Raw genomic sequence first — 24,528 nt, forward strand, 5'->3', positions numbered from 1 at the left:
ATAATATCTTAATATCTTGATCGTGTTTTAAACAATTAACAACAGTCCATGGGAGTCGTGAGAATACGGTTTATAATTCTTTGAATGTTCTTTGATTACTACCATATCCTCCACCCTACTATATTAATATACCCTTTTACTACACGGTCGACTGGGATCGATCAAAAGCAAATTTAAAGTATCCGACAAAACGGGTTCTAGTCGCCATCGTTGACTGTGGAGCAGTAGGCATTCATGTATTATCTCATGAAATTCAAGGGGTATAGGGATTAAAGCTTTGGTAAAGAATATGTGTAAATACGCTTTGTACAACTCCTGTACTTGTGTTGACTTGTAAACTTGTACTAGTTAACCTTGTCGTCGCTTAAAAACGTTTGTTTTAATTATTTTGGATAACCGTAATCCCGCAGTAATTGGGTAATGTTTCCACAATAATTATTAGATTGAATATTATATACCAAGATTTATATTAGAACTTATATTTTAAATGTTAAAACAACCGCTATACGCAATTTCTAGCCTTATTTTGTTTACAAGAACGAAGTAAACACGCGCCAACCATGCATTTGTATGGGCGATTCACGCTGGCATCCACAATGGCGGACAACTTCACGTTGGATACGCCATGCGATTATAAACAAGTTTCATTCATTTATTTTAACAAGTGAATAAAAATTAATTCTTAGTTTCAAACATGGAGTCCGAGGACGTTTTGAAAACCATATTGATTCATGCGTAAGCTGCGATTGTACGATCTTAATAAATTGAACACCAGCAAAACATATACCTTGTGTTGTGTACAAGTCTCTTCTTTGTTCCTTTAAACTCAGTGAATATATAAACATGCAACCTATGTTTAAAAATCGATACGTTAGCGGGTAAAACAATTCAAAAATAGCAACCACAAAATTAAAAAATTGTGTTATAATGACAACCGTTGCCCCGTCGTATTTTCTTATTTGTTTTTTTTTCGATGCTTTTTAGGCGTTAAGTTTTAATTTCAAGGTATATAAAAAAATGTTCGTTTTATGCTATTTTCTGCTAAACCCAAAGAAAACAAGTTCAAGGTTCGTCACTGTTACTATCGTGGCTGATGTGTGTTCTTAGACAAGACACTTAACGGCAATTGTTACAACCCGGTAGTCACTAATGGGTTATTCAAGTTAACAGCCGTATAAAAAATTATCACCTCCAAGTTACATATGTGGTAACTCCTAAGCTGGCACAAGGTGTTTGAAACAGTCACCTGTGTTATAACAACTGTTGTTTCCCCGCCATGCGAGGATTAATAAGTTACATACGTGGTAACCAAAGTTAGTATAGACCAAGTTAGGAAAGGGCGCTCGCGTTCGCCATTACGGAGCCCACAGAGCGTGAATCGCCTATACAAATGCATGGTAGGCATGTGTTCATTTAGTTCTTGTAAGCGATACAAAGCTAGAAAACACGTATAGCGGTTGTTTTAACATTTAAAATATAATTTCTAATATAAATCTTGTTATATAATATTAAATCTAGAAATTTATGTGGAGTAAATTAATATTTTAAATAGTTTTCAGCGTAGAGTGTGGTTTAACAGGGTACTTTACGTTGGCGATTAAGACTAGCAGCAATCGGCTTAGTTTACATAATAATATATGATCATACCTACGAATCTACAGAGCCATTCTTTACTACATTTATAATCCAACATGAGTGAACATGCAGCTCCAAACTGCTTAAGGACTAGCAGATAAGGTGTTCGCGTTTTCCGATTTCATAAAAACCCGGAACGCAGAAAAGGTAGCCTACTAATTCAAGCAGAGGAACAAAAATAGTAACCCAGTATTGTTTTTCCCAATGTCACTTCGATATTAGGCAAATCTTACGAAGATACCTTAAGTTTCGTAGTTTCGTGACCGGGTATACGTGTTAAGTTTGTGAGCCAAAAAGTAAAATCACGGCAATTTACGTGCAAAACTGCAGGTAGATACACCAGTGTATGGTAATGTTATGCGTTTTTGTTTGTATTTTTATATTTTGAACATGTTCTTTTATGTTTTTGGTTAGTAAACTGATATTTTCTGTTTTTTACTCTTTAATCGATTGAGTGTTAAATAAAAGTTGATTATTTTTGTGAGGTTTATTATTGTGATAAGATATAACATTAGTAGAAAGCCATTTTTACGCGCAGAAGTGCTTGGTTTTTAAAAAATCGCAATATTTAAACGAAAAACAGCAGCCAGCAATGATACAATGCTATGCCGTGGGCTCCGTAATGGTGGCGACTATGACGTCATAGACGCGGAGACAATGGATAACAAGACCCGTTGTTTTATAATCCGTTTCCTAACTTGGTCTATACTAACTTTGGTGGTAACTCGTAAGCGGGCATGAAGTGTTTGAAACAAAACACCCGTGTTATAATGGTTGTCATTATTTACAAGAACTCAGCAACTGTTTGCATATAAGTTACCCCAACATTTGTTCAGCAAACCCTGGGATGAAGCGAGTTCCATATTATTATTGATCTGTAACATTAATACTATATATAAAAATATAGTAGAGGAAGACAGGATACCGTTGGGATAAAGGTAAAATGAGAAATAGTTGGGGTAAGATGAGATAACGTTGGGGTAAGATAGGACATTGTTGTTAAAGATGAGATGGCGTTGGGACGTTGGGGGAAGATGAGACATTGTTGGGGTAAGATGGGACGTTGTTGGGGAAAGATGGGACATTGTTGCTCGCCAATGAATTTTGGTCACGATGGCGGAAAGAGTTCCTGCTTAGTCTCCAACAACAAGCAAAATGGGCAAAATCTCGACCAAGTTTAAAGGTCGGCGATGTGGTGCTGGTAGTAGACGAGAACTTAAGCAGAAACCTATGGAAGATGGGTCGCATCGTAGAGGCGTTGCCAAGTAGAGACAAATTGATTCGCCATCTGCGAGTCATGATTTGTCATGTCGCCAACACTAAAGGGAACTTGACACAAACTTGTTCGATTTTAGAGCGGCCGGTACACAAACTATTACTACTAAACAATGAAACCAACGAATAGATGTTCAGAAATAGATTCCCCGATGTGGAGCCCTAAAATTATGTATTTTAATCGCGAAAATTTAGGTATTATGATTGTGAAGTTTAATTATGTTGGTGTAAATGTTCATGTTATAGTTGGTAAACATTTAAGGGAGCCATGTTACTGCCGCAGTGGCGTAGCTGTTTTGTTTAATAGTAGTCCCTTCCGTTCTGTTCCATTGATTAACGCCACAGCGAATATCTTGAAGGCGTGATGCATTTTCCTATGTAGAATTGTTAGCGACTATACACGCCAAATTGCAGGTATTATTTTGTAGATTGTTTATGTTAATGATGATTGTTGTATAGTTATTCGTTTATATTTGTTTTACAGTTACCGCAAATAAAGGACCAACAAAGGAGAGCCTCAAAGGCGCGTAACTGCTTTAAGCAATCTAAAAGAGGCACCAACGAAGCAGGTGCCGAAACAAATTATATTTTATTGCAGATGAACAAGTCAGCACTTCTGCTTTTGCTTCTCATCGGGCTTCTCGTACTCACTGAAACTACTACTGCAATGTGGGGTAACCCAAAGTTAGTATAGACCAAGTTAGGAAACGGCGCTCGTGTCCGCCATTACGGAGCCCACAGAGCGTGAATCGCCTATACAAACATGCATGGTCGGCGTGTGTTTATTTGGTTCTTGTAAGCAATACAAAGCTAGAAAACACGTATAGTGGTTGTTTTAACATTTAAAATATAATTTATAATATAAATCTTGTTATATAATATAAAATCTAGGAATTAATGTGGAGTAAATTATTATGTTGACTGGTTTTCGGCGTACAGTGTGGTTTAACAGGGTACTTTACGTTGTGGATTAAGATTAGCAGCAATCAGCTTAGTTTACATAATAGTATATGATCATACCTACGAATCTACAGAGCCATTCTTTACTACATTTATAATCCAACAAGAGTGGACATGCAGCTCCAAACTGCTTAAGTACTAGCAGATAAGATGTTCGCGTTCCCGATTTCATAAAGACCCAGAACGCAAAAAAGGTAGCTTACTAATTCAAGCAGAGGACCAAAAATAGTAACTCAGTATTGTTTTCCTCAATGTCACTTTGTATAGGCAAATTTTACAAAGATACCTTAAGTTTCGTTACCGGTATACGTGTTAAATTTGTGAGCCAAAAAGTAAAATCACCGCAATTTGCATGCAAAACTGCAGCTAGATACACCAGTTTATGGTAATGTTATGCGTTTTTGTTTGTATTTTTATATTTTAAACATGTTCTTTTATGTTTTTGGTTAGTAAACTTGATATTTTCTGTTTCTTGATATTTTCTGTTTTTTACTCTTTAATCGATTGAGTGTTCAATAAAAGTTGATTATTTTTGTGAGGTTTATTATTGTGATAAGATATAACATTAGTAGAAAGCCATTTTTACGCGCAGAAGTGCTTGGTTTTTAAAAAATCGCAATATTTAAACGAAAAACAGCACCCAGCAATGATAAAATGCTATGCTGTGGGCTCCGTAATGGTGGCGACTATGACGTCATAGACGCAAGACAATGGATAACAAGACTCGTTGTTTTACAATCCGTTTCCTAACTTGGTCTATACTAACTTTGGGGTAACCGTGCCTAAATTAGAATTAAAGACAGCAGTAGTATCTGCGAAAATGAGCGCATTTTTGCAACACAACCTGAAATATCAATCGTATTCCCAGTATCCAGCTGATTGTGCCAGTAAGAGGAGTGACGTCAGATCAGCTCACAGCTTCACATGGTTTCGTGGTCCTCCATTCTTCTGGGAGGCAACCGTTTCATCACGTAGTCATGTCTAGACGGGAAATCTTTAAGAGCGTCGAAACTGCGTTAAGAGAATTAAGAAGCAAATAAACGTTTAAAACTTTGGATGAACTGTTGCAAACAGAAAGAAAGAGAGAATTAACCAGAAACTTAACGGGAAGTCATTAAAACAACGTCAACGATCACTAATTAATGTTCTAGCTGGTGTAATAAACACGACATTCGATAAGTTTTGTCCCATGTTGTCACGACTTTATAAAAGTTTTTATACGTTTTGGTATTCCTGACAGGTGTAATCGCTGCTACCATTGTGTGTGGGAGTATTTGTTCTAACATAGGTACATTCGTGGTATCTCGTAAGCGGGAACGATGTGTTTGGAACAAAACACCCTTCTAATAAAATATATATAAACGTTTATTTATAAAAACTCCACTAAATATTTTTAAATTCTTGAACGCTACCGTCATCGTGTGGTTTACGGCGCATAGTGACATTACCTTCATTACTGGCTATGGGGAACACATTTGTATTCGTATATCCGTGTCCACGACGCTATACCTTCTTGAGACATCGTTCTCCCTCTTTACGCGATAATAAGGTCAACCCGCTTCAGGGCGATTGCAGTGTTTGTATATGCGGTAAGTAGACGTTCGGGACCGAGTACACTGTACACTGTTGATTGGGAAATCCAGATTGGTACCACTGAATCCTGTAACCGTGCCTAGATTAGAATTAGCGGCAGCAGTAGTATCTGCGAGAATGAGCGCATTTTTGCAACACAACCTGAAATATCAATCGTATTCCCAGTATCCAGCTGATTGTGCCAGTAGAGGAAATACATCACGTCAGCTAACAACTAATTGCATATGGTTTCGTGGTCCTCCATTCCTCTGGAAGAAGGATATTACTTTTCCGAGTGATCCAGCTATATCACCTGATATTGATGCCTTTCTTTAAACAGAGATGAAAAAGGCAACTGCATGCAAGACGGTCAGTAAAGTGGATTTTATTTTAGATGTATTTGACATCTCACAGTTAGAATACTTTTCTGACTGGTTTCGCGCAAAGCGAGCAATCGCAAATTGTTTTCGACTACGAGAAAAGTATGTGACGAAAATTCTTTCTGATCACGTACAAGATCGGCACATGGAAAGAGCCAAAATTGTATTACCAAATGAAACATTTTGCTGCCGAGATGACTACATGATTGTCCCCGGTTTTTCGATCGGAACATAGTCCAAGTATTCACAAAAAGAGTTGGTGTTACATTAACCAGTTCTTTGTATCGAATAGAACCATTTGTAGATAACGACGGAGTTCTTCGTGTTGGAGGAAGATTACGACTGTCTAACCTTAAAGGTGTCGAGAAGCACCCGGCAATTTTGCCTAGAAAGGGTCACATAACGGAGCTGATTATCAGGACTCACCACAAAGACAAAAATCACATGGGCCGAGGAATAACGCAGAATCATTTACACCATTACCAGCCAGCTTGCCGAAGAAGGAGTGTCCCCGACTCCATGTGCTGGAGGGGTGCCAGGTGTTTCCTCCGGTTTGGTAACACGGGATCCTGTGCATGAACCCCACCTGGTGCTTGAGAAGAAATCCAACACATCACTTTGGTGGGTGGATTGTCAGGAACACCGCGGTGCTAGAGGTAGCGCTCTAGTACTAGGGGAACCCCCACTATTGACTTGTCAGTGTGGGTGCGAGGTGGGGTGCCAGTCGTAGACATACCAACATTCTAAAACCTATTTGGGCGACAGGCTGGCGCGAGCTGTTGAAGGCTGCTGGCAAACCACCTACGGAGAGCCGGGATCGCAGGAGGGCGATTTGCTTGGCCTTGTTGCCTCGGCCATGCCGAGAATGCAACCCGGACCCTAGAGGGGGCAAAAACCTCAGCTAACACATATGGATCTTACCAAACCTGTTACAAAAAACACAGGTGTGAGCAATCCATCGGAGACACCTGTCCCGATGGTGACCTATCCACCTCACTCAGACAGTGAAACTGATCTGTTGAACTCTCCCAAAAGGAGTATGCCAGCAGCATCAGGAGTAACCGCACCACCAGTGCTCAACACCTCTCAGTCCCCCTGCCACGGCAGTGGAGACTGAACAGGTAAGTAGTGATGCACTTACCAAAAAGATGTGCAGCCTCAAGGTTTCAAAACCGAAACATAATGAAGGTGGCGGGCGCATCAACCTTACGGGTTGCATCTACCGAAGGATGTTCCAAATCCTGGAACATCGGAGGAATTTGTCGACCCCCATGCAAAGCGTCGTGCCAAACGGCTACGCCAGAAAGCCCGTATAAAGGCTTCTTGCGATAACCTGGAGGCATCAAGCAGCTGCAACCCAGGCAACAACCGTCCAACTACATCTAGTGGGGCGGCGTCTGGTCAACAACAGCGGAAATGGACTAGAGCCGTAAAAAGCTATACTGGCTCCGCTTCATCTACTCCTGGAGCCAAACGGCACAAGGGTGGAACCAGTTCATCCCCGAAAGCGGGGGGGGGGGGAAGCCTCAAAGAGGCTGCGTTTTGACGCCAGGTTCGCTACCGGAACTGACCCTATGACCCCTGCCGACATCGCTTATATAAACAACCTCCTTGTCAAAGCTATGGTTAATGACACCTTCCCAGGACAGCCGCCAAACTATACGAGTGTTACACTTATGGCGTCTGGTAATCTGAGGATCGTCTGTAAGGATGAGACCTCCCTCGACATACTGAGGACTTGGCTGAGGAAAGAGCCCGCTCGACCTGGTGTTCCGTCAGGCTACATAGCCTTGGGTCCACAAGACCGATCAAAAGAGAGGATGTTTATTGCATGGATTCCGTGTCCAGATCTGCGTGGGAACTACGAACAGTTCCTCCCAGTAATAGGACGACAGAATCCTGAAATACCCATAGACAAACTACGGGTCGTTAGTGTGTTGGCAATGGCAACGACTATGGATTTCATCTCCGTATCGCTGTCCAACTCACCGCACTCCCGTCTCTCAGGAAGGCAAACTTCCAACTAAACTTCCTTCTCGTGCTTACCTTGTTGGTAGTCAGGCGAAGGTGGCAGAAGAAGGAAGCGAGTCACCTGGCCCTGGGCAGGAAACCAACCCGAACAATCAGGATGGTGCTCCAAAGATAGGCTAAGCGTACAGGCACTGCCTGTTACCAAATCAACTTGCACCACTGTATAGCAGTCGCCACTGAACTAATGGCCAAGCTGAACGCAGAGGGGCACACATTTATAGCTCTTGTTCAAGAACCATATTGCTCGCATGGTAAAGTTCGATTTTCCCCAACATCGACAAAGATCTTCTCCAATGTGACTTCAACACATCCGAGAGCATGTGTTAAGCAGCCTCATCACGTGGCCACTGGCTCAATTTACGAACAGGGACATGTGCACTATTGCTGTTGCTACCAATAATAATAAAATAACCATTTTATTTTCCTCAGTTTAAATGCCAGGTGACGACGAAAATGCCCCTCCTCCTCAGCTGGTGCAAGACCTGATCACCCATTGTGAACTGAACAACACCAACGTCATTATTGGCACGGATGCCAACTCTCATCATACTTTCTGGGGAAGTACCGACTGTAACAACAGAGGAAATGCACTCCTAGAATTTCTGATGAGTTCCATGCTGGCAGTGTGCAACACTGGCAGCACACCAACTTTCGTGACAAAGAACCGTGCGGAGGTGTTAGATTTAACCCTCTGTACAAACCCCATGTCACACAGTGTGACAAACTGGAAGGTCTATAAGGACACATCGTTCTCGGACCACACCGGCTTATCACCTTCCAAGTCGACAAGGAATATTCCACCCACCCTTCACACTACAGAAATGTTCGAATTACCACCTGGGACAAGTATGTAGTTCATCTGGACAAGTCTCTCTCCGGGATTCCTAATAGGATTCCTGATAAGCTTCCGACTACCGTGGAAGAACTTGAAAAGTACTCTATGGTAGTGGAGAGAGCTATCTCATCTGCGTTTGAGTGTTCATGCCGTCTGGTAATGAGATCCTCAACTCGTCGACAGAGCTGGTGGTCTGCAGAGCTAACTTCATTGCGAAAGTTGGCAAAGCGCTCAAACAAGAAAGCTCTCAGATCCAAATCTGCTTTAGACTGACATCCCTCGAAGGAAGCAACTCGAGACTACAAAGCGAAGATTCGATCAAGCAAACGTGCTCCCTGGCGCAAGTTCTGCAGCGAAGTAAACAACCTTTCAGCATCCATGCGCCTTCATCGTTCACTGAAAGGTTCGAAGTCACACCAAATTGGGTCGCTGCGCAAACCAAATGGGGAGTTTACCTCCACACCTGGTGAAGCGCTAAACGTCCTGTTTGATGCACACTTCCCGGATGATGTGAACATCACCCATCGACATCAGCACACTGATCCCTCACTTGTGTTGGAGGATGACGATCTTGAAACAAGAATTGTCACCGAAGATCGAGTGAGAGAAGCGATCAAATCATTTGATCCTTACAAAAGTGCAGGCCTGGATAAGATATACCCTGTTTTACTACAGAGGAATCGACATCCTGGTACCCCACCTCAAAAACCTATATTCATCTTCACTGAAATATACCAATATACTTACAGACCTGGCGTCTCGATAGAGAATTCACTACATGCAGTGACCACTAAATTTGAGAAGGCTGTTTTCAACGGCCAATTTGGTCTTGGGATCTTTTTGGACATTGAAGATGCTTTTTCTAACGCAACTTTCGAATCTATGATTGAAGAACCTCTACGGTCTCGTCATGTGCATGGGAAAGTCATACGATGGATATCCAACATGCTCCGCAACCGCGTGGCAACTGCGGAGATCCATGGTCACACGGAAGTCAAGCGTGTAACAAAAGGATGCCCACCAATCCTGTGGAACCTAGTTGTTGACACCCTCTTATTTCAATTCACCTCATAAGATGCTGCGAAAGTACAGGCCTATGCGGATGATGTCTGCATAACTGTCACAGGACCGGTAGCTAGTGTTGTAGGTGACATCGCCCAATCGGCACTTCAACGTCTCGAGAAATGGGCGAAAACCAACTACCTGACTTTTGCCCCAGCAAAAACGGTGGTTGTCATGTTCACCAAGCGGCGTAAATGGTCTATAAAGCCACTAACGCTAAACAATGAACTACTTAAGCTGTCCAGTAAGGTCAAATACCTTGGCATCACTCTGGATTCAGCACTAACATGGAAACCCCACTGTATCAACCGCATCAAGACTGCGACTATGTCCCTAGCGCAATGTCGCCGTGCGGTGAGCACACGCTGGGGCCTGAATCCTAAGTCCATGATGTGGCTTTACTGCCAAGTTGTACGACCAATGCTCTTTTATGCCTGCATGGTGTGGGTCAAGAGCAACATTCAGCCCTGCAGGACTCAGATAGTGCCAGCGACTGGCATGCCTCACAATTACTTCTTGTTTCAGGACAACTCCTACAAGAGCATTAGAGGCACTTCTCAACCCCCCTGCATCTTCATCTACAAGGCAACGCGGTCTAGATCCTGAAGACACTGGGGCAATGGGAAGGTGGAGATTACTACACTTCACACAATAAACGGCACACATACATCTGTAACCGGATATCAAAGGAGATCCAAACCCTTTCACTTCCGTGCGACAGATGTATCCCCTCACTGCACTTCGATAATTGAAGATCGCAGCAGTTTTAAGCCACCGGACCCTCCTCACCAGTCTGACGGAATAATCTATTACACAGATGGATCCAAGACGGTTGATGGAACGGGATCTGGTTACCTGATCACGAGATGCACCGAGACTAAACAAGTTTCAGTAAGCCTCGGATCATACGCCTCAGTTTTCCAAACGGAGATCCTAGCAATTAACATGGTTGCTAAGGAATTGCTGTATGATGGTACGTACTGATAGTAAATCTGTCGACATTTATAGCGACAGCCAGGCTAGAATCAACAGCCTACTCGTACGTGATACATAGTATGCCTTACAACAACTGGCAAGTGGAAATCACGTACGACTACACTGGATACCTGGTCATTCAGACCATTTGGGGAACGAGCTTGCTGACAAGTTAGCTCGTGATGGTTCCAGTAACATATTGTGACGATCCACGTGTTTATATAACCGTATTCTTTATTCCCCTGTTCTGTTACGCTAGATTCTTTGTTGTGGTCCCTAGTTCTGTTCTCGCATTCCTTTGTTCCAGTACTCGCCTAATTATTAGTTACGTGTTTTCGGTGCCGCGCGTGTTAACGCATTCCTTGTATTTGGTTCTTTTCTCGTGTGCTGCAGTTTACTGTTTAGTGTTTCAGTTTTACCCCTATTATATTATGCTGGCTAAATGTGTATTTTAGTTTATATTATTGTGTGTTTTGAATAAGGTTGCTAATTAAATAAAGATTCGTTACAAATTGGTGACCTCGACGTGATCTACTGTATACACAAGATATGGATATCGACAACAAGCAGAGCGACCTTATTGGCCTGCTTACTGAGCATATACGCGAGACGGCAAGAGAACATAAGAATCTGCTTAACCATGTTACGGGGCTCACTGCTCGAACGGCACAACTGGAAGCAGAACTAACGGCCATAAAGTCAGAGTTCGAAGAAGTTAAGGGTTTGGCCTACCCTCGACGCCACAAAGAAACGGCAATAGGACTGTTGTTTTCGACGGAAAGAAATCCTGGAAGGACTTCCTGCAACATTTTGAAAATGTAGCAAGAGCCAACCAGTGGACCGAGAGCTACAAAGGCCTTCGACTTTCCACAGCGATAGTGGGGGATGCATTACGTGCACTGCGCTCTTTACCAGAATCACAAAAATACATTTTTTGCTGTTTGATAGAGAGTTTAAACCAACTATACAGTGTAGGAGGCAGCAGCTTAGCGAAGGCTTTAGGCTTTATTTCACAAAGCCACTCTAAACTCCGCGGAAGGATATGTGGAAAATGCGCACAGACTTCGTGAGCTGGCAACTCAGGCGCACCCAGACTTGCCTCGTGAAAATGCCGAAGGCTTATTGATTCACCAGTTCACCACAGGAATTGTCCTTCTTCTCTGGTTGCTAGGTCGGTAAATTTTAAAAACTGTCACTGGGCACTGCCTTGTTCATTAAAGAATACTCCATTATTATTGATTCGGGGGCACAAGTCACAGTAGTGGATATATTAATTTTTTAAGAAGGTTAAAGCTGACATCCCCATTATTGGTACCTGTCCGAACAGAGTGGTCAAGGCAAACGGGGAAAAACTAGAATGTTTTGGCAAAATTACTCTTGAACTCTTCATTTCTAGTTTACGGGTTAAACATACCGGATACGTCGTGGACTTTAAGGAGCCAATCTGTCCTGGGGTCTGATTTTTTGAATAAATATGAATGCCGCTTGGATTTTGGCGAAGGGTCTATTATGATTAGTAATGTGACGGTATCGCTAACAAGGTGGTTCCAAAACTCCGAAATGCCAGACTCGTTGCAGGAGATGTTGCAATCTTTACCAAAGGTTACAGACAAGGAACGTCGCGTCATTCACGAGTTGGTATTGGAATATCAAGATATTTTTGCAACACCATCGGGAGCGACCGGTAGAACAGGCAGGGTGAAACATAAAATCGACACCGGAACAGCCCGGCCCATTCGACAACCACCTCGGCGACTACCATGGGAGAAAAGAAAGCTTGCGGAAGACGCAATCGAGGATATGCTCAGAGATGGCATCATTGAACCAAGCTCCAGTCCATGGGCCTCGCCGATTGTTTTGGTAAACAAAAAAGACGGCTCGCAGCGTTTCTGTGTAGACTTTCGGGCTCTTAACCGAGTAACGATTAAAGATGTATACCCTCTTCCTCGTATAGAAGAAATGTTAGACGCTTTGGGAGGATCGACGTATGTTTCGACATTGGACTTTGCCAGTGGAGATGGACAGTGCGGACAAAGAAAAGACCGTCGCAGGAAAGGGGCTCTTTTAATTTAAAGTCATGCCGTTAGGACTGACGAACGCACCCGCTACGTTTGAACGTCTCATGGAACAGATACTCACGGGACTTCTTTTTAAAACATGTCTGGTATACGTGGATGATGTAATTACTTTTGCACGAAATTTTAATATGGCTTCTAAAAGAGTTGTATTTGAAAGAATTCGAAAAGTGGGATTAAAATTGAAGTCTAACAAATGTAAGCTTCTCCAACAGAAAACTTTTTTTCTTGGACATGTGGTCTCTGCGGAGGGAATACATGGGGAAGAACGAAAGACGGGAGCAAATAAGGCACTGGTGTCGACCCACCACCGTACGAGAAGTTAGACAATTCATTGGGTTTCCGTCATACTACCGACGTTTTGTAAAAGACTTTGCGTGCATCGCGGCGCCGTTGTATGATTTGACGAAGAAAAACCGAGAGTTTCGATGGTCGCCCGAGTGCCAGGTCGCATTTCAAAAAATAAAAAACAAGCTGATGACGACTCCTGTGTTAGCGTACCCAATCCAAGGTGCGAAGTTCATTCTTGACGTCGATGCAAGTTCCACAGGCATGGGTGCTGTGCTGTCTCAGGAATACGGGGGTCAAGAAATAGTAGTAGCATACGCAAGCACCACCCTAACGACCTATAGGGAGTTATTAGCGTTATACTTTTCCTTAAGTATTTTCGTCATTATTTATTGAGGAGAAAATTTCTTATTTGTACCGACCACGCATCGTTAAAGTGGTTGATGTCAATTAAAGAACCAGAAGGAATGTTGGCCCGATGGGTATCCGTTCTAGACACCTACACGTTTGAAGTTGAGCATCGTCGCGGGGCAAAACACGCAAATGCAGACGGTCTATCTCGATAACGTTGCAACCAAACTGATTGCACAGATTGTGCCTATTTTAAAAGTGTGTCCGGTAGAAGACTGCGTGCGTCGCAGAGGGTAAGAGGGTCGTTTGATTCAAATTGGCTCGATGTTTGGTCGATAGAGGAGTTAAGAGAGCTGCAAAATCGAGACCATGACCTCAGCATCTTATTCCGATTAAAAGGCCAAAGTCAATTCGTTCCTTCGAACTTCTCAGCACTGGGACTTAGTGCTGAAAATGGTGCCAAGTACGCGGCGCAATGGGATGATCTCGAAGTGGTGAACGGACTGTTATATAAAGTATGGTATCCAGATGACGACGACGGTGCGGAAGAGCATTGCCTTCTAGCCCCCACACAACTACGAAGACAAATCTATAGGCAGCTCCACGAATGCCGCACAAGTGGTCTCCTTGGTACCGCAAGGACAACGAAACAAATCAGTAGACGTTTCTACTGGCCGGGCTTGCGACGTAAAGCAATGGTGCAAATGGTGTAAACCCTGCGCCCAACGGAAATCGCTTCATGGTAGGAAGCATGTTACAAAAACAACCTGTTGGTACACCGATGGAACAAATCTCACTCGATTTTGTGGGCCCGCTACCGGTCACTGATAACGGCAATGCGTACGTAATGGTCGTGTGCGATTATTTCAGTAAATGGACTGAGTGCTTTGCTCTTCCCGATCAACAAGCCGTGACCACAGCACACACGCTCGTCACACAGGTATTCTGCCGGCTGGGTGTCCCGAAGACCATTCACTCAGATCAAGGACGGGATTTCGAGTCTCGAGTCTTTCAGGAGACATGCCGACTGTTGGGTGTGAAAACGCGAGCTTCACCTTACCACCCACAATCATCCGGATTAGTCGAGCGTTTCAACGGAACTCTTCAGCAAATGCCGGCGATGTTCGTTAATAATAATCGCAACAACTGGGACGTGCACCTGCCGTATGTGTGCATGGCTTATCGGGCATCGGAACACGAATCAACCCAGTATTCCCCAAACAGGTTAATGTTAGGTCGAGAAATCTATCTGCCATTAGATATCATGTATCCCAGCCCTAATGCCCGATATTACCGATGCCATACCGATTACATGGAACACATGCGACGGGCAGGTGCGAACGCGTTTTTACAAGTAAGAAGTAATTTGGCTCGGGCAGCAGAGCGTCACAAAAGGTACTACTACGATCGGCGGGGTAATGAGTTCATATTTGAACCTGGACAATGGGTGTGGTATTTTTATCCGCCGAAAGCTCGACAAAAATTGAGAAAAGGCTGGACTGGGCCTTTTCTAGTTTTGGATAAGTTATCATCCAATCTATACAGAATCCAAGAAACTGAGGCCGCGAGAAAGAAAATGGTTCATGTGGACAACTTAAGAAGGTTGTGAGAGCGAACATCCACCCAGTCCTTGGGTCAATGCAACTCCCGTACCACTTTCAGCAACGCCGTCTGAAAACGGAAGTGATCAAACAGACACTTGGGATGAACCCGATCCCAACGCGGGCGTTTCGATGTTTGGGCGTGTGCGTCATAGACCACCTCATTTACGCGATTATGTATGATTTCTTTGTGGTTGTTTTCTACCGCTATTTCTCCGTAAACCGTGTGTTGTGTGTTTATTCGTATTGTACGCACATCGTGGGCTATGTGCTAATCGTGAGGAGGGGGTAGTGTGACGATCAACGTGTTTATATAACCGTATTCTTTATTCCCCTGTTCTGTTACGCTAGATTCTTTGTTGTGGTCCCTAGTTCTGTTCTCGCATTCCTTTGTTCCAGTACTCGCCTAATTATTAGTTACGTGTTTTCGGTGCCGCGCGTGTTAACGCATTCCTTGTATTTGGTTCTTCCTTGTATTTGGTTCTTTTCTCGTGTGCTGCAGTTTACTGTTTACTGTTTCAGTTCTACTCCTCGTGCAGCAGTTAGTTATGTAGTTCACCATTTAGTGTTTCAGTTTTACTCCTATTATGTTATGCTGGCTAAATGTGTATTTTAGTTTATATTATTGTGTGTTTAATGATGATTGGATTCTATTTGAATAAGGTTGCTAATTAAATAAAGATTCGTTACATGGTCTATGGCCCAGAGCCAGGTTTGCCTATCCCCACTAGCCGATGTAAATCGGATTTGGCTCTTTGGGTCCTAGCCAAACACCAAGAAGAATGGACAAAACATGACGGCTGCAGGCAGACGAAGGAGTATGGGAGAAACATTAGCAGGTGTTTTTCCGAACAACTCCTGAAGCTGCTAAAGCAAACGTTACGTTCCATTCTTCAAGTGATAACAGGGCATGGCATGTTTGCCAGTCATCTGCATCAACTTAAAAAAAGGGAGAGTCCCATTTGCCCTGTCTGTGACGAGGAAGATGAGACATTCTTTCATTATGTTGGCATATGTCCAGCATATACGAACGCAAGACGGGAGCATCTAAACTTGACCGAGCTGTCAAGGAAAGATCTCCCATCCATTACCATTAAAGCCTTAGTCGCCTACCTCCGGGGAAGCGCCAGGCTCCTTAAACTGGGAAGGTCCATGCAGTAGCACCCCGGGTGTTGGGGTAATGGGTCAATTATGGCCTAAATCCTAGGGCCCATAGCGTGCCACGCTGCGGGACCTCACCCACATAAAATAGAATAGAACGCAGAATCATATACGACAGAGTGGTTATTAGACTATTGGTGGATCCTCTGCTGTTGCTTATTATATATCTCAATGTATTACTTGCAGACGAACACGCAGGCCACCAGAGACGCAGAGAATGGCGGGTTTGCCAGTAGATCGAACAGAAGAAAGTTCCCCCTTTACGTACTCGGCAGTAGACTTCTTTGGGAGAGCGACGTTCCATGTTGAAACGCTACGGGGTCGTGTTTACATGCATGGCGTCAAGAGCGGTTCATCTAGAGAGCGCAAACTCATTAGATACCATCTCCTTCATTAATTCTCTACGCAGGTTTCTATGTCGCAGAGGAGAAATCAAACAGCTAAGATCCGACCAAGGTACAAATTTCGTGGGAGCGAGAAATGAGCTTCACAAATACCTCAGTGAGTTAGATAGGCATAGCATCTCAAAGTTCCTATTACAACACAAGTGTGACTGGTTCGACAACAAATTTAATCCACCCCATGCCAGCCATATGGGTTGTGCGTGGAAAAGGCAAATACGTACTATTCGTAGTGCCATGAAGCCAATTCTTTTACAGAGCGAACAAATGGACGATGAAGCATTTCGGACGCTGTTGTTCGAAGTCGGGAACATCGTGAATTCTTGTTCTTTAACGACAACTTTACTCAACGATGCTGGGTCACTGGAACCCCTGACACCGAATCACATTTTAACTTTAAAGCCAATGATTTTAATTGTTGCCTCAGGTAAAGTTTAACGGGCGGACTTGTACTGCAGGTCCCGGTGGTAAGGATTGCAACACCGCGCAAGTGAATTTTCGTCACGATGGCGCAGAGAATTTCTACTTAGTCGCTAACAACGACCAAAATCTCGACCAAATTTAAAGGTCGTCGATGTGGTTTTGGTAATGGACAAACTTAACTAAAAACTTATGGAAGATGGGTCACATCGTTGAGGCGTCGCCAATTGGAGACAAATTGATTTGGGATGTCGCCAACGCTAAAGGGGAAATTGACACAAACTTGTTCGATTTTGGAGCGACCCATACACAAACTAATACTACTAAACAATGAAACGAACGAAAAAAGTTAGGGATATGTTTCTCGACGTTGAGCCTTAAAATTATGTTTTGTGATCGCGAAAATTTATGTATTAAAATTTATGTATTTTTCTTGTGTAGTTTAATTATGTTGGTGTAAATATTTATACTATAGTTGGTAAACCATGTTACTGCCGCAGTGGCGTAGCTGTTTTGTTAAATAGTAGTCCCTTCCGTTCAGATTCATTGATTGATGCTACAGCGAAGATTTCTTTTTACGTCAGTTTTACGTCATAGCCACGTCTTTTATTCTTTTCCGCTAGAGCGAACTTCTTCCTTTCGTCATAGCTAGAGTTGTATAAACACCGAGGTTTTGTTAGGTTTTGTTTGTGTTTTTCTTTCGTGGGAAGGTGTAAAACAGCTTCAATTTACCTTACCAAACATTTTTTGGAAAATATATATATAAATTTAGTCGCATTAAATGACTAAAATGTCACAAATCAACCGCTTCTATTTCTATTTTTTAACTTTTTTTGATACAGAAAACAAATAACACATGTTATTTTTTTATTTTTCAACCTTTAAATTTGTTTTTAGGCCCAAGTTTTTCTGTAATTTACCGAAAAACAGACATTTTCTCTATACCTACTGTGTTATTTTGTAACCAAATTGCCGTTCAATTTGTGTTTTACGTAACAATTGGTTGGTCTACTCGGTAGTTCTATAGCTCTAGTCATAGCCACAAATCGTTTTTATTTCATATTCAAGAGTAACCTTCATGAAGGCGTGGTGTATATTTCGTTGTAAAATTGTTAGCGACTGCACGCCAAATTGCGGGTACTATTTTGTGCATTACTTAACCTAAACCAATGACGATTGTTGTATAGTTATTGAGCACGTTAGTGGTCATATAGATCCTTTTTCTTCGAACAGTGGTTCTTGTTCTTTTCGTGACCTTTTTCCGCACTTATCTCAATTCTTTATTCTGGCATTTATTCTTTATTCTCTTGATTAAAATCAAATCATAATATATATTTATAATTTTTGAACTAAATTTTCAGATTTAAAACCGCACGATGAGCGATTAATTAACAATTACTTTCCACATGCACTTTACATAGCGGAAACACTGTCTAGGACGGCACGTGTTGGTGAGATAAGAAATCCACACAACGAATCACGACTGAATCAAACCATTAGCATTTAAGTGGGGACGCATTAAATGCACTACTCTTATACCGTATTATCATTTATCGTAATTGAAACATTAATTTTAATTAAACACCATATGAATAATATTAACTTCTAAAATTACCTAATTACTGCGTGACTACGGTTTATCCAAATTCACAAAAACAAGCGATTTTAAGCAAGGCTAACCAATGTAAGTATACAAGGGTACGGGAGTTGTACAAATCGTATTTACACATATTCTTTACCAATCACTCAATCTTTATACATAATAATAATAATCTTTATAATATGGTACAATAGGGGAATATGGGACACTTAAGCACATATTGCCAAATATTTCCAAAATCAAAATAGATGACGATTTTTGGGTAATACCACGAATTAGTGCTATGATTTCTTTATTAATTGACAACAATTTAATGAAATATAATAAAACACACGAGGAGTTATTTAGCGATCCGCACAACAAGTGAAGTTTTACAAATTCGAAAACACACGGGATAAGATGGGACAGTGTGAAATCATTGTTAACTTTAATTATTAAGTGTATTTATAAATAGGAATATACGTAAATAACACGAAATAATACTGTACGCATTGAAAATTAAGTCCAAACATTCTTTTTCTTGCTCTACTGCTATAGTTTTTAACATGTTTTATACATTATATTATTGCATAACAATTAGTATTGTATGAACATCAATGGTCAAATATTGTATCCTACAAATGTATATGGACTTGTAATAACAGAAAATTGATTATAACTATTGATAAAGTTTTTATTTTTGCTACAAATTGGGTATTACTACTCTGTTTTTGGCATAAGCCACTTCTCATAAATTATCACCAAGTGCAAATGACCAAATTTCGAATATATTTTTAAAATATTAATTTTTTATTATATCAGTATCTTATAGTTGAATAAACCCTTGAGGTATAAAAAGTGGGGAAAGATGGGACTCTAAATTAAAATATATATTTACATTTGCAGTATTCTGCAACTTGTAGTTAACCTACCGAGTTAAACATGCTGTGCTAGTTTCTTTGCCATGTTAACTTCATATATATAACGTTAAACCGATATTTGTCACCTTGTTGGGGTAAGATGGGACATTGTTGGGGTAAGATGAGACATTGTTGCGGTAAGATGAGATGACGTTGGGGTAAGATGGGACATTATTGGACTAAGATGAAATGACGTTGGGGTAAGATGAGATAACGTAGGGGTAAGATGGGACATTGTTGGGGTAAGATGAAATAACGTTGGGGATGTAGGATGTAGGTTGAAGCCATGTTTAACTTAAATAGTTCAATTGTTTAAGGCTCGTTGCTGTTACTATTGTGGGCATATGTGTCATTGGGCAAGGACACTTAATAGCAATTGCTCCAACCCAGTTATCACTAATCTGTGTTATAACGACTGTTGTTTTCCGGCCACGCGAGGATAACATAAATTACATTTATTTATTGATAAGTTTCATTCATTCGTTTCATTCATTCTTTTAACATGCTTAAAAAAACAAAAAAAGTTTAGTTCTAGATATGAAGTCCAACGATGGTTCCAAAATCGTGGGAAAATCCTAATAATGCCGGCATATTCATGTATAAGCTGATTTTAATTAATTAAACCACACAAAACATATACCTTGTGTTGTGTACAAGTGTCTTTGGTTTTAAGTTGATTCAAAATTTAAGTTTCAGAGACTAATTTCGCCAAACGGATTGTCAAAGAATAAGAATATTTACCATTTTTAAGATTAATATTTAAAACTTGTCTCAAATTTTTGTTTCGTATATTGAAGGGATGTGATTGGTTGGGACTTTTCAAATGCTGCTACTTCTTCGCCCTGATAGGTCAATCGTTCGTTGATTATGACGTCATTATCAGGACGAACGAAATAGACCAATGAGCGACGAGATATGTTTCGTTTTTCCATTTCGTCCGGAATCATAACACGATGTTTCTGTAAGCGGTTAAATAGTTAGTGTATGAATGCACTTGTTTATTCTTGCATGGTGGGTAACAACAGTCGTTATAACACGGGTGTTCTGTTTCGTACAGCTCGTGCCAGCTTATGAATTACCACATATGTAACATATTTATCCTTGCATGGCGGGACAACGAGAGTCGCTACAACACGGGTGTTCTGTTTCATACACCTTACAAATTTCCAAGTATGTAACATATTTATCCTCGCATGGTAGGGCAACAACAGTCGTTATAACACGGGTGTCCTGTTTAATACACCCCAGGCCCGAAAAGACAAAACAACACAGCAGCAGCAGAGAGCTTTGAACCTACTACCCAAAGATGTATATAACTCAAACTTTTCAATATATACAAAACACAAACCGTTGATTTTAGTTTTCCCTCCGTCCAGAACTCCAGAATATCTCCTATGTTCACGATCACTGTTTCATCGATCGGAGTAGCTGCCATGTATTCTCCATACTGGTTTTGCACCTACAGTTTATTATACCTTATGCTCACCGTGGGGTTATAACATGGGTATCTTCTTATACACCCGACACATATGGTGTATTCATACACCTCATGCTCACTGTCAAGTTATAACATGGGTGTCTTCTTATACACCAGACACACATGGTGTATTCATACACCTCATGCTCACTGTCAAGTTATAACATGGGTGTCTTCTTATACACCAGACACACATGGTGTATTCATACACCTCATGCTCACTGTCAAGGTATAACATGGGTGTCTTCTTATACACCAGACACTTATACAGGAAAACAATCACTTACAAAGTTACATATGTGGTAACTTGTAAGCTGGCTCGAGGTGTATGAAACAAAATACCAGTGCTATGTCGCCTGTCGTTGCCCCGTCATGCGAGGAAACATAAGTTAAATATATGGCAACTTGTAAGCTGGCAAGAAGTGTATGAATCAGAACACCTGTGTTATAATGACTGTTGTTGCTTTAACTGAAAAATAAATAATTCACATTCATTCATTCATTTACCTCAAGTCCTCCAACTTTATCTTGAAACAGCAGAGTTACGGAACCATAATCCGAATGCTCGCCCAGTCTAACTTGCCCTGGGGGTAAGATAGGGGGTAGAGGTCGGTAGTAAAGACTGCGGATAGTTGTAAGATTTCCTTCTTCATTTAAATGCGAATGTGCACGCTCAAAATAAGATTCATCCTGCAAAGTTTCATTTTGAACACAGCTTTTTTTATTTACAAGTAAAACACAACACTAAGCACATATCTAAAAAAAATTAAAAACTGAAGTAAATTCTATGAAATACATAATATAACTTGTTTTTTAAATAGTTCACCTTTGTATTTAAAAAAGTTTAAATATTTTAATAAACGAAACTGAGAAATTAAAATATAAATTAAATGAAAGAGTTAGGCTAAAAAGTTTAATATTTCTTTTAAGTTGAAATTTGAAAAAATAAATAAAATTGAAAAAAAAATTACAACTGGGAAAACATTTTAAATTAAAACGTTCAATAAACGAGTTTACCTTAAAAGTTTGATCTTACTTTTAACTTCATTCCAACAGACAGGGCTCGTAAAATCCTTAAAGTGAGGGTTTTGCAACGATCGGCAAATTCCTTCAATATTTCTTTAAACTCTGGGAATAAAACGGGGTTCGGCCATTTATACTCGGTAGCGCCATCTAGGAATGCTTTGCCACTAACGTCAAATGCTTCTTTGTAATCAGCCGGTCGATTGGGATTCACTCTGTTTGGATGAGGAAATATGAATGTAACTTGTTTATTTACTGGTGACCGGTCTTAATGAACAGGTGTTCTGTTTCATACACGATACACCTCATGCGCGCTTACAAGTTACCACGTATGTAACTTATTTAGTCTCGCATGGCGGGGCAATGACAGTCGTTATAACACGGGTGTTCTGTTTCATACAAATCGTGCCCGCTCACAAATTACCACGAATGTGACTTATTAATCCTCGCATGGCGGGGCAACTATAACAGTCGTTATAACACACATGTTCTGTTTTATACACTTTGTGCTCACTTACAAGTTAACCAGAGCTCGCCTCGTTGTAAAAAAAACAAACAAAGAAATATCTACACCCAGCATTTTTCACACAGGTCAGTTTATATAAATAGACAAATAAATAAACAGAACAAACTTACTTTTCAACACACAGTCCAGAATAACCATAGTTGAGTTCGTTGTTTCTTTTAGATTTATTTTTCTCCTCAGTGGAAGCGATGAAGAATTTATTGGTGACGAAGTTGACTTTCTCCACATGCTGTCTGTGAAAATAATATCATAATTACTTGATCTTGGTCACAAAACAAGCTATTGTTTAATTGCACTCAATTAGCAGACTCTCTGTCTCTTTGGAATAAACTTAGCTTGTAATGTAACTCCCTTTGTCCTCGCGTGGCCGGAAAACGACAGTTGTTATAACATGGATGTTCTGATTCATACACCTCGTGCCAGCTTAAGAATTACCATGTATGTTACTTTGTAGGTGAATATTTTTTGGGGGATTTTTTCCTTTGTTATGCATGGCTGATAATTTGGACAACCCATTAGTGATCACTGAGTTAAAGCAATTGCCGCAAATTGTCTTGCCCAAGGAAACAAACCACAATGGTAGCAACGACAAGCCTTTAACCCATTACCTATTGGTTACAGGCGCGCTAACCACTACGCCACGGTGCCGGACTTTGCTTATTCCGTCTTCGCGATAGTTAGCCTGTTTCTAACCCAGAGGTTAGAGGTTCAAGGGTCAATGCTATCACCCTTGTAGACGTATGTGTCTTTGGGACATTTAGTGACAAGTGCTCCAACCCAGTGGTCACTAATACAATATTCAAATTGGCAGCAATATCAAAAAAATAAATGGTAACTCTTAAACCAGCACGAGATGTATGAAACAGAACACCTGTGTTATAACGACTGTCGTTGCTCCGTCATACGACTCAATTTAATAAACAATAAAAATATTAATTATCAAACACATGGTAAGCAATACAGAGAATCATAAATACTTAGGGTTGCGAACGAGATAAATATTTGTAACTTTTATTTCTTGGAATGACAAACACTCATGTTGTTTCACACACCTTGTGTCTGCTTATAAAATTTAATTCTGACACTAGTGTCCAGGAAATGTAAGTCTCAAATCTTTTTTAGATATTACTGATACCCACTGTTTATTTTTTAAATTTAACCAATTTTTTGGACTTTTGAGAATTGAACTTTCAAGTTGTGTGAAAAAATGCTATGTCATAGAAGTTACCAAATTATCATGCAGTGTACCGGTGTACGTAACTTTGTGGGTGACAGTGGCAAAGATCAGGTAAAACAAAACAACAACGAAGAGAAGGGGAAACAATAAAACAACAGTCGTTTTAAACACGCTGCAAGTAAAAACTACTTGAATAAAAGTATCGCGTGACAGCCACGCTCACCTGTCAATCCCTGTGTTTTTCAAATAGACGAACCCGACTGTAGACAAAGCATCAAAAAGTAAAGTTCCAACATTTTCCAAATCATTTCTAGTTGGAGTAGAATCAAGTCCACATTTTTCGAAGTCTAGCACGGGTATAGCGGACATTTTAACTTTCAGACTTAACAAACGAACATCTTCAAAGCAAAACAAAAACAATAAAAAATCTTGGGGTATTTCCCGAAAAATTTCCCCGAAAATTCCCTAAAAAGAAATTATAGAAAAAGTAATTCGCGGTAATTACAGAAAAAGTAAATTAAGATTATGCTTATAATGAGTTTAGCAGAGTTACTACTTTCTTTTGAGATTTTATTAAATAGTAAACATATTAAAAGTCTTAACAGCTGTTTATTTAGCTGCGCTATGTACTTTCTCATGGGAATACATTATAAAGAGAGCAAGTACGAGTATAAACTGTTAGGCACGTACATAGATATCATATATATAACGATATCTATGGGCACGTACATATTTCTTTTGTTCAATCTACAACGTTTCTCAAAAAATAACAAATAAAAATAATTTACACTCAGCGTTGTTCAG

General features: G+C 40.7%; 4 protein-coding genes and 2 pseudogenes across 7 annotated transcripts in view; 5 read left to right on the forward strand and 1 right to left on the reverse strand.

The window, feature by feature from the left end:
* Positions 1–811: 811 nt before the first annotated feature.
* Positions 812–24,198, reverse strand: LOC149725514 (uncharacterized). 3 transcript variants are annotated; one of them, XM_089891307.1, is made up of 6 exons: positions 23,948–24,196; positions 22,658–22,780; positions 22,035–22,236; positions 21,506–21,688; positions 20,870–20,980; positions 812–850 (listed from the first exon to the last, which is right to left on the reverse strand). In XM_089891307.1, the coding sequence occupies exons 1-6, from the start codon at positions 24,091–24,093 to the stop codon at positions 827–829; spliced, it is 789 nt and encodes a 262-aa protein (XP_089747433.1). In that variant the 5' UTR covers positions 24,094–24,196; the 3' UTR covers positions 812–826. The 3 variants fall into 3 exon arrangements, with proteins under 3 accessions (XP_089747433.1, XP_089747432.1, XP_089747431.1); XM_089891306.1 differs by lacking the exon at positions 812–850 and adding an exon at positions 18,898–19,700 and having other exon boundaries at positions 23,948–24,198; XM_089891305.1 differs by lacking the exon at positions 812–850 and adding an exon at positions 18,898–20,480 and having other exon boundaries at positions 23,948–24,195.
* Positions 5,432–12,578, forward strand: LOC149725515 (uncharacterized; annotated as a pseudogene).
* Positions 11,275–12,578, forward strand: LOC149725516 (uncharacterized; annotated as a pseudogene).
* LOC149725517 (fructose-1,6-bisphosphatase 1-like) overlaps positions 15,677–24,528 on the forward strand; it is a 56,044-nt gene continuing 47,192 nt past the window's right edge. The window contains exon 1 of the mRNA XM_089891304.1: positions 15,677–15,703. Within this exon, the coding sequence (XP_089747430.1) occupies positions 15,677–15,703 (27 nt within the window). The remainder of the gene's footprint in view (positions 15,704–24,528) is intronic.
* The window catches only part of LOC149725518 (26S proteasome regulatory subunit 8), a 52,685-nt gene continuing 43,835 nt past the window's right edge, over positions 15,679–24,528 (forward strand). The window contains exon 1 of the mRNA XM_089891295.1: positions 15,679–15,703. The gene's annotated coding sequence lies outside the window, so the exon portion shown is untranslated. The remainder of the gene's footprint in view (positions 15,704–24,528) is intronic.
* LOC149725519 (nephrocystin-3-like) overlaps positions 15,683–24,528 on the forward strand; it is a 74,630-nt gene continuing 65,784 nt past the window's right edge. For both annotated transcript variants that reach the window (XM_089891293.1, XM_089891294.1), the window contains exon 1: positions 15,683–15,703. The gene's annotated coding sequence lies outside the window, so the exon portion shown is untranslated. The remainder of the gene's footprint in view (positions 15,704–24,528) is intronic.

Source organism: Ciona robusta, chromosome 13, assembly GCF_009617815.1.
Source record: "Ciona robusta chromosome 13, ASM961781v2".
Classification (NCBI taxonomy): domain Eukaryota; kingdom Metazoa; phylum Chordata; class Ascidiacea; order Phlebobranchia; family Cionidae; genus Ciona; species Ciona robusta.

Bases quoted from the DNA above. Each gene is read 5' to 3' on its own strand.
- LOC149725514 (XM_089891305.1), bottom strand. From the start codon at position 24,093: ATGTCCGCTATACCCGTGCTAGACTTCGAAAAATGTGGACTTGATTCT. The intron at 21,689-22,034 runs GTAAGATCAAAC...GAAACTTTGCAG, and splicing joins CTGTTGGAATGAAGTTAAAA to GATGAATCTTATTTTGAGCG. The intron at 20,481-20,869 runs GTTTGTGTTTTG...AACCGCTTACAG, and splicing joins AGGGAAAACTAAAATCAACG to AAACATCGTGTTATGATTCC.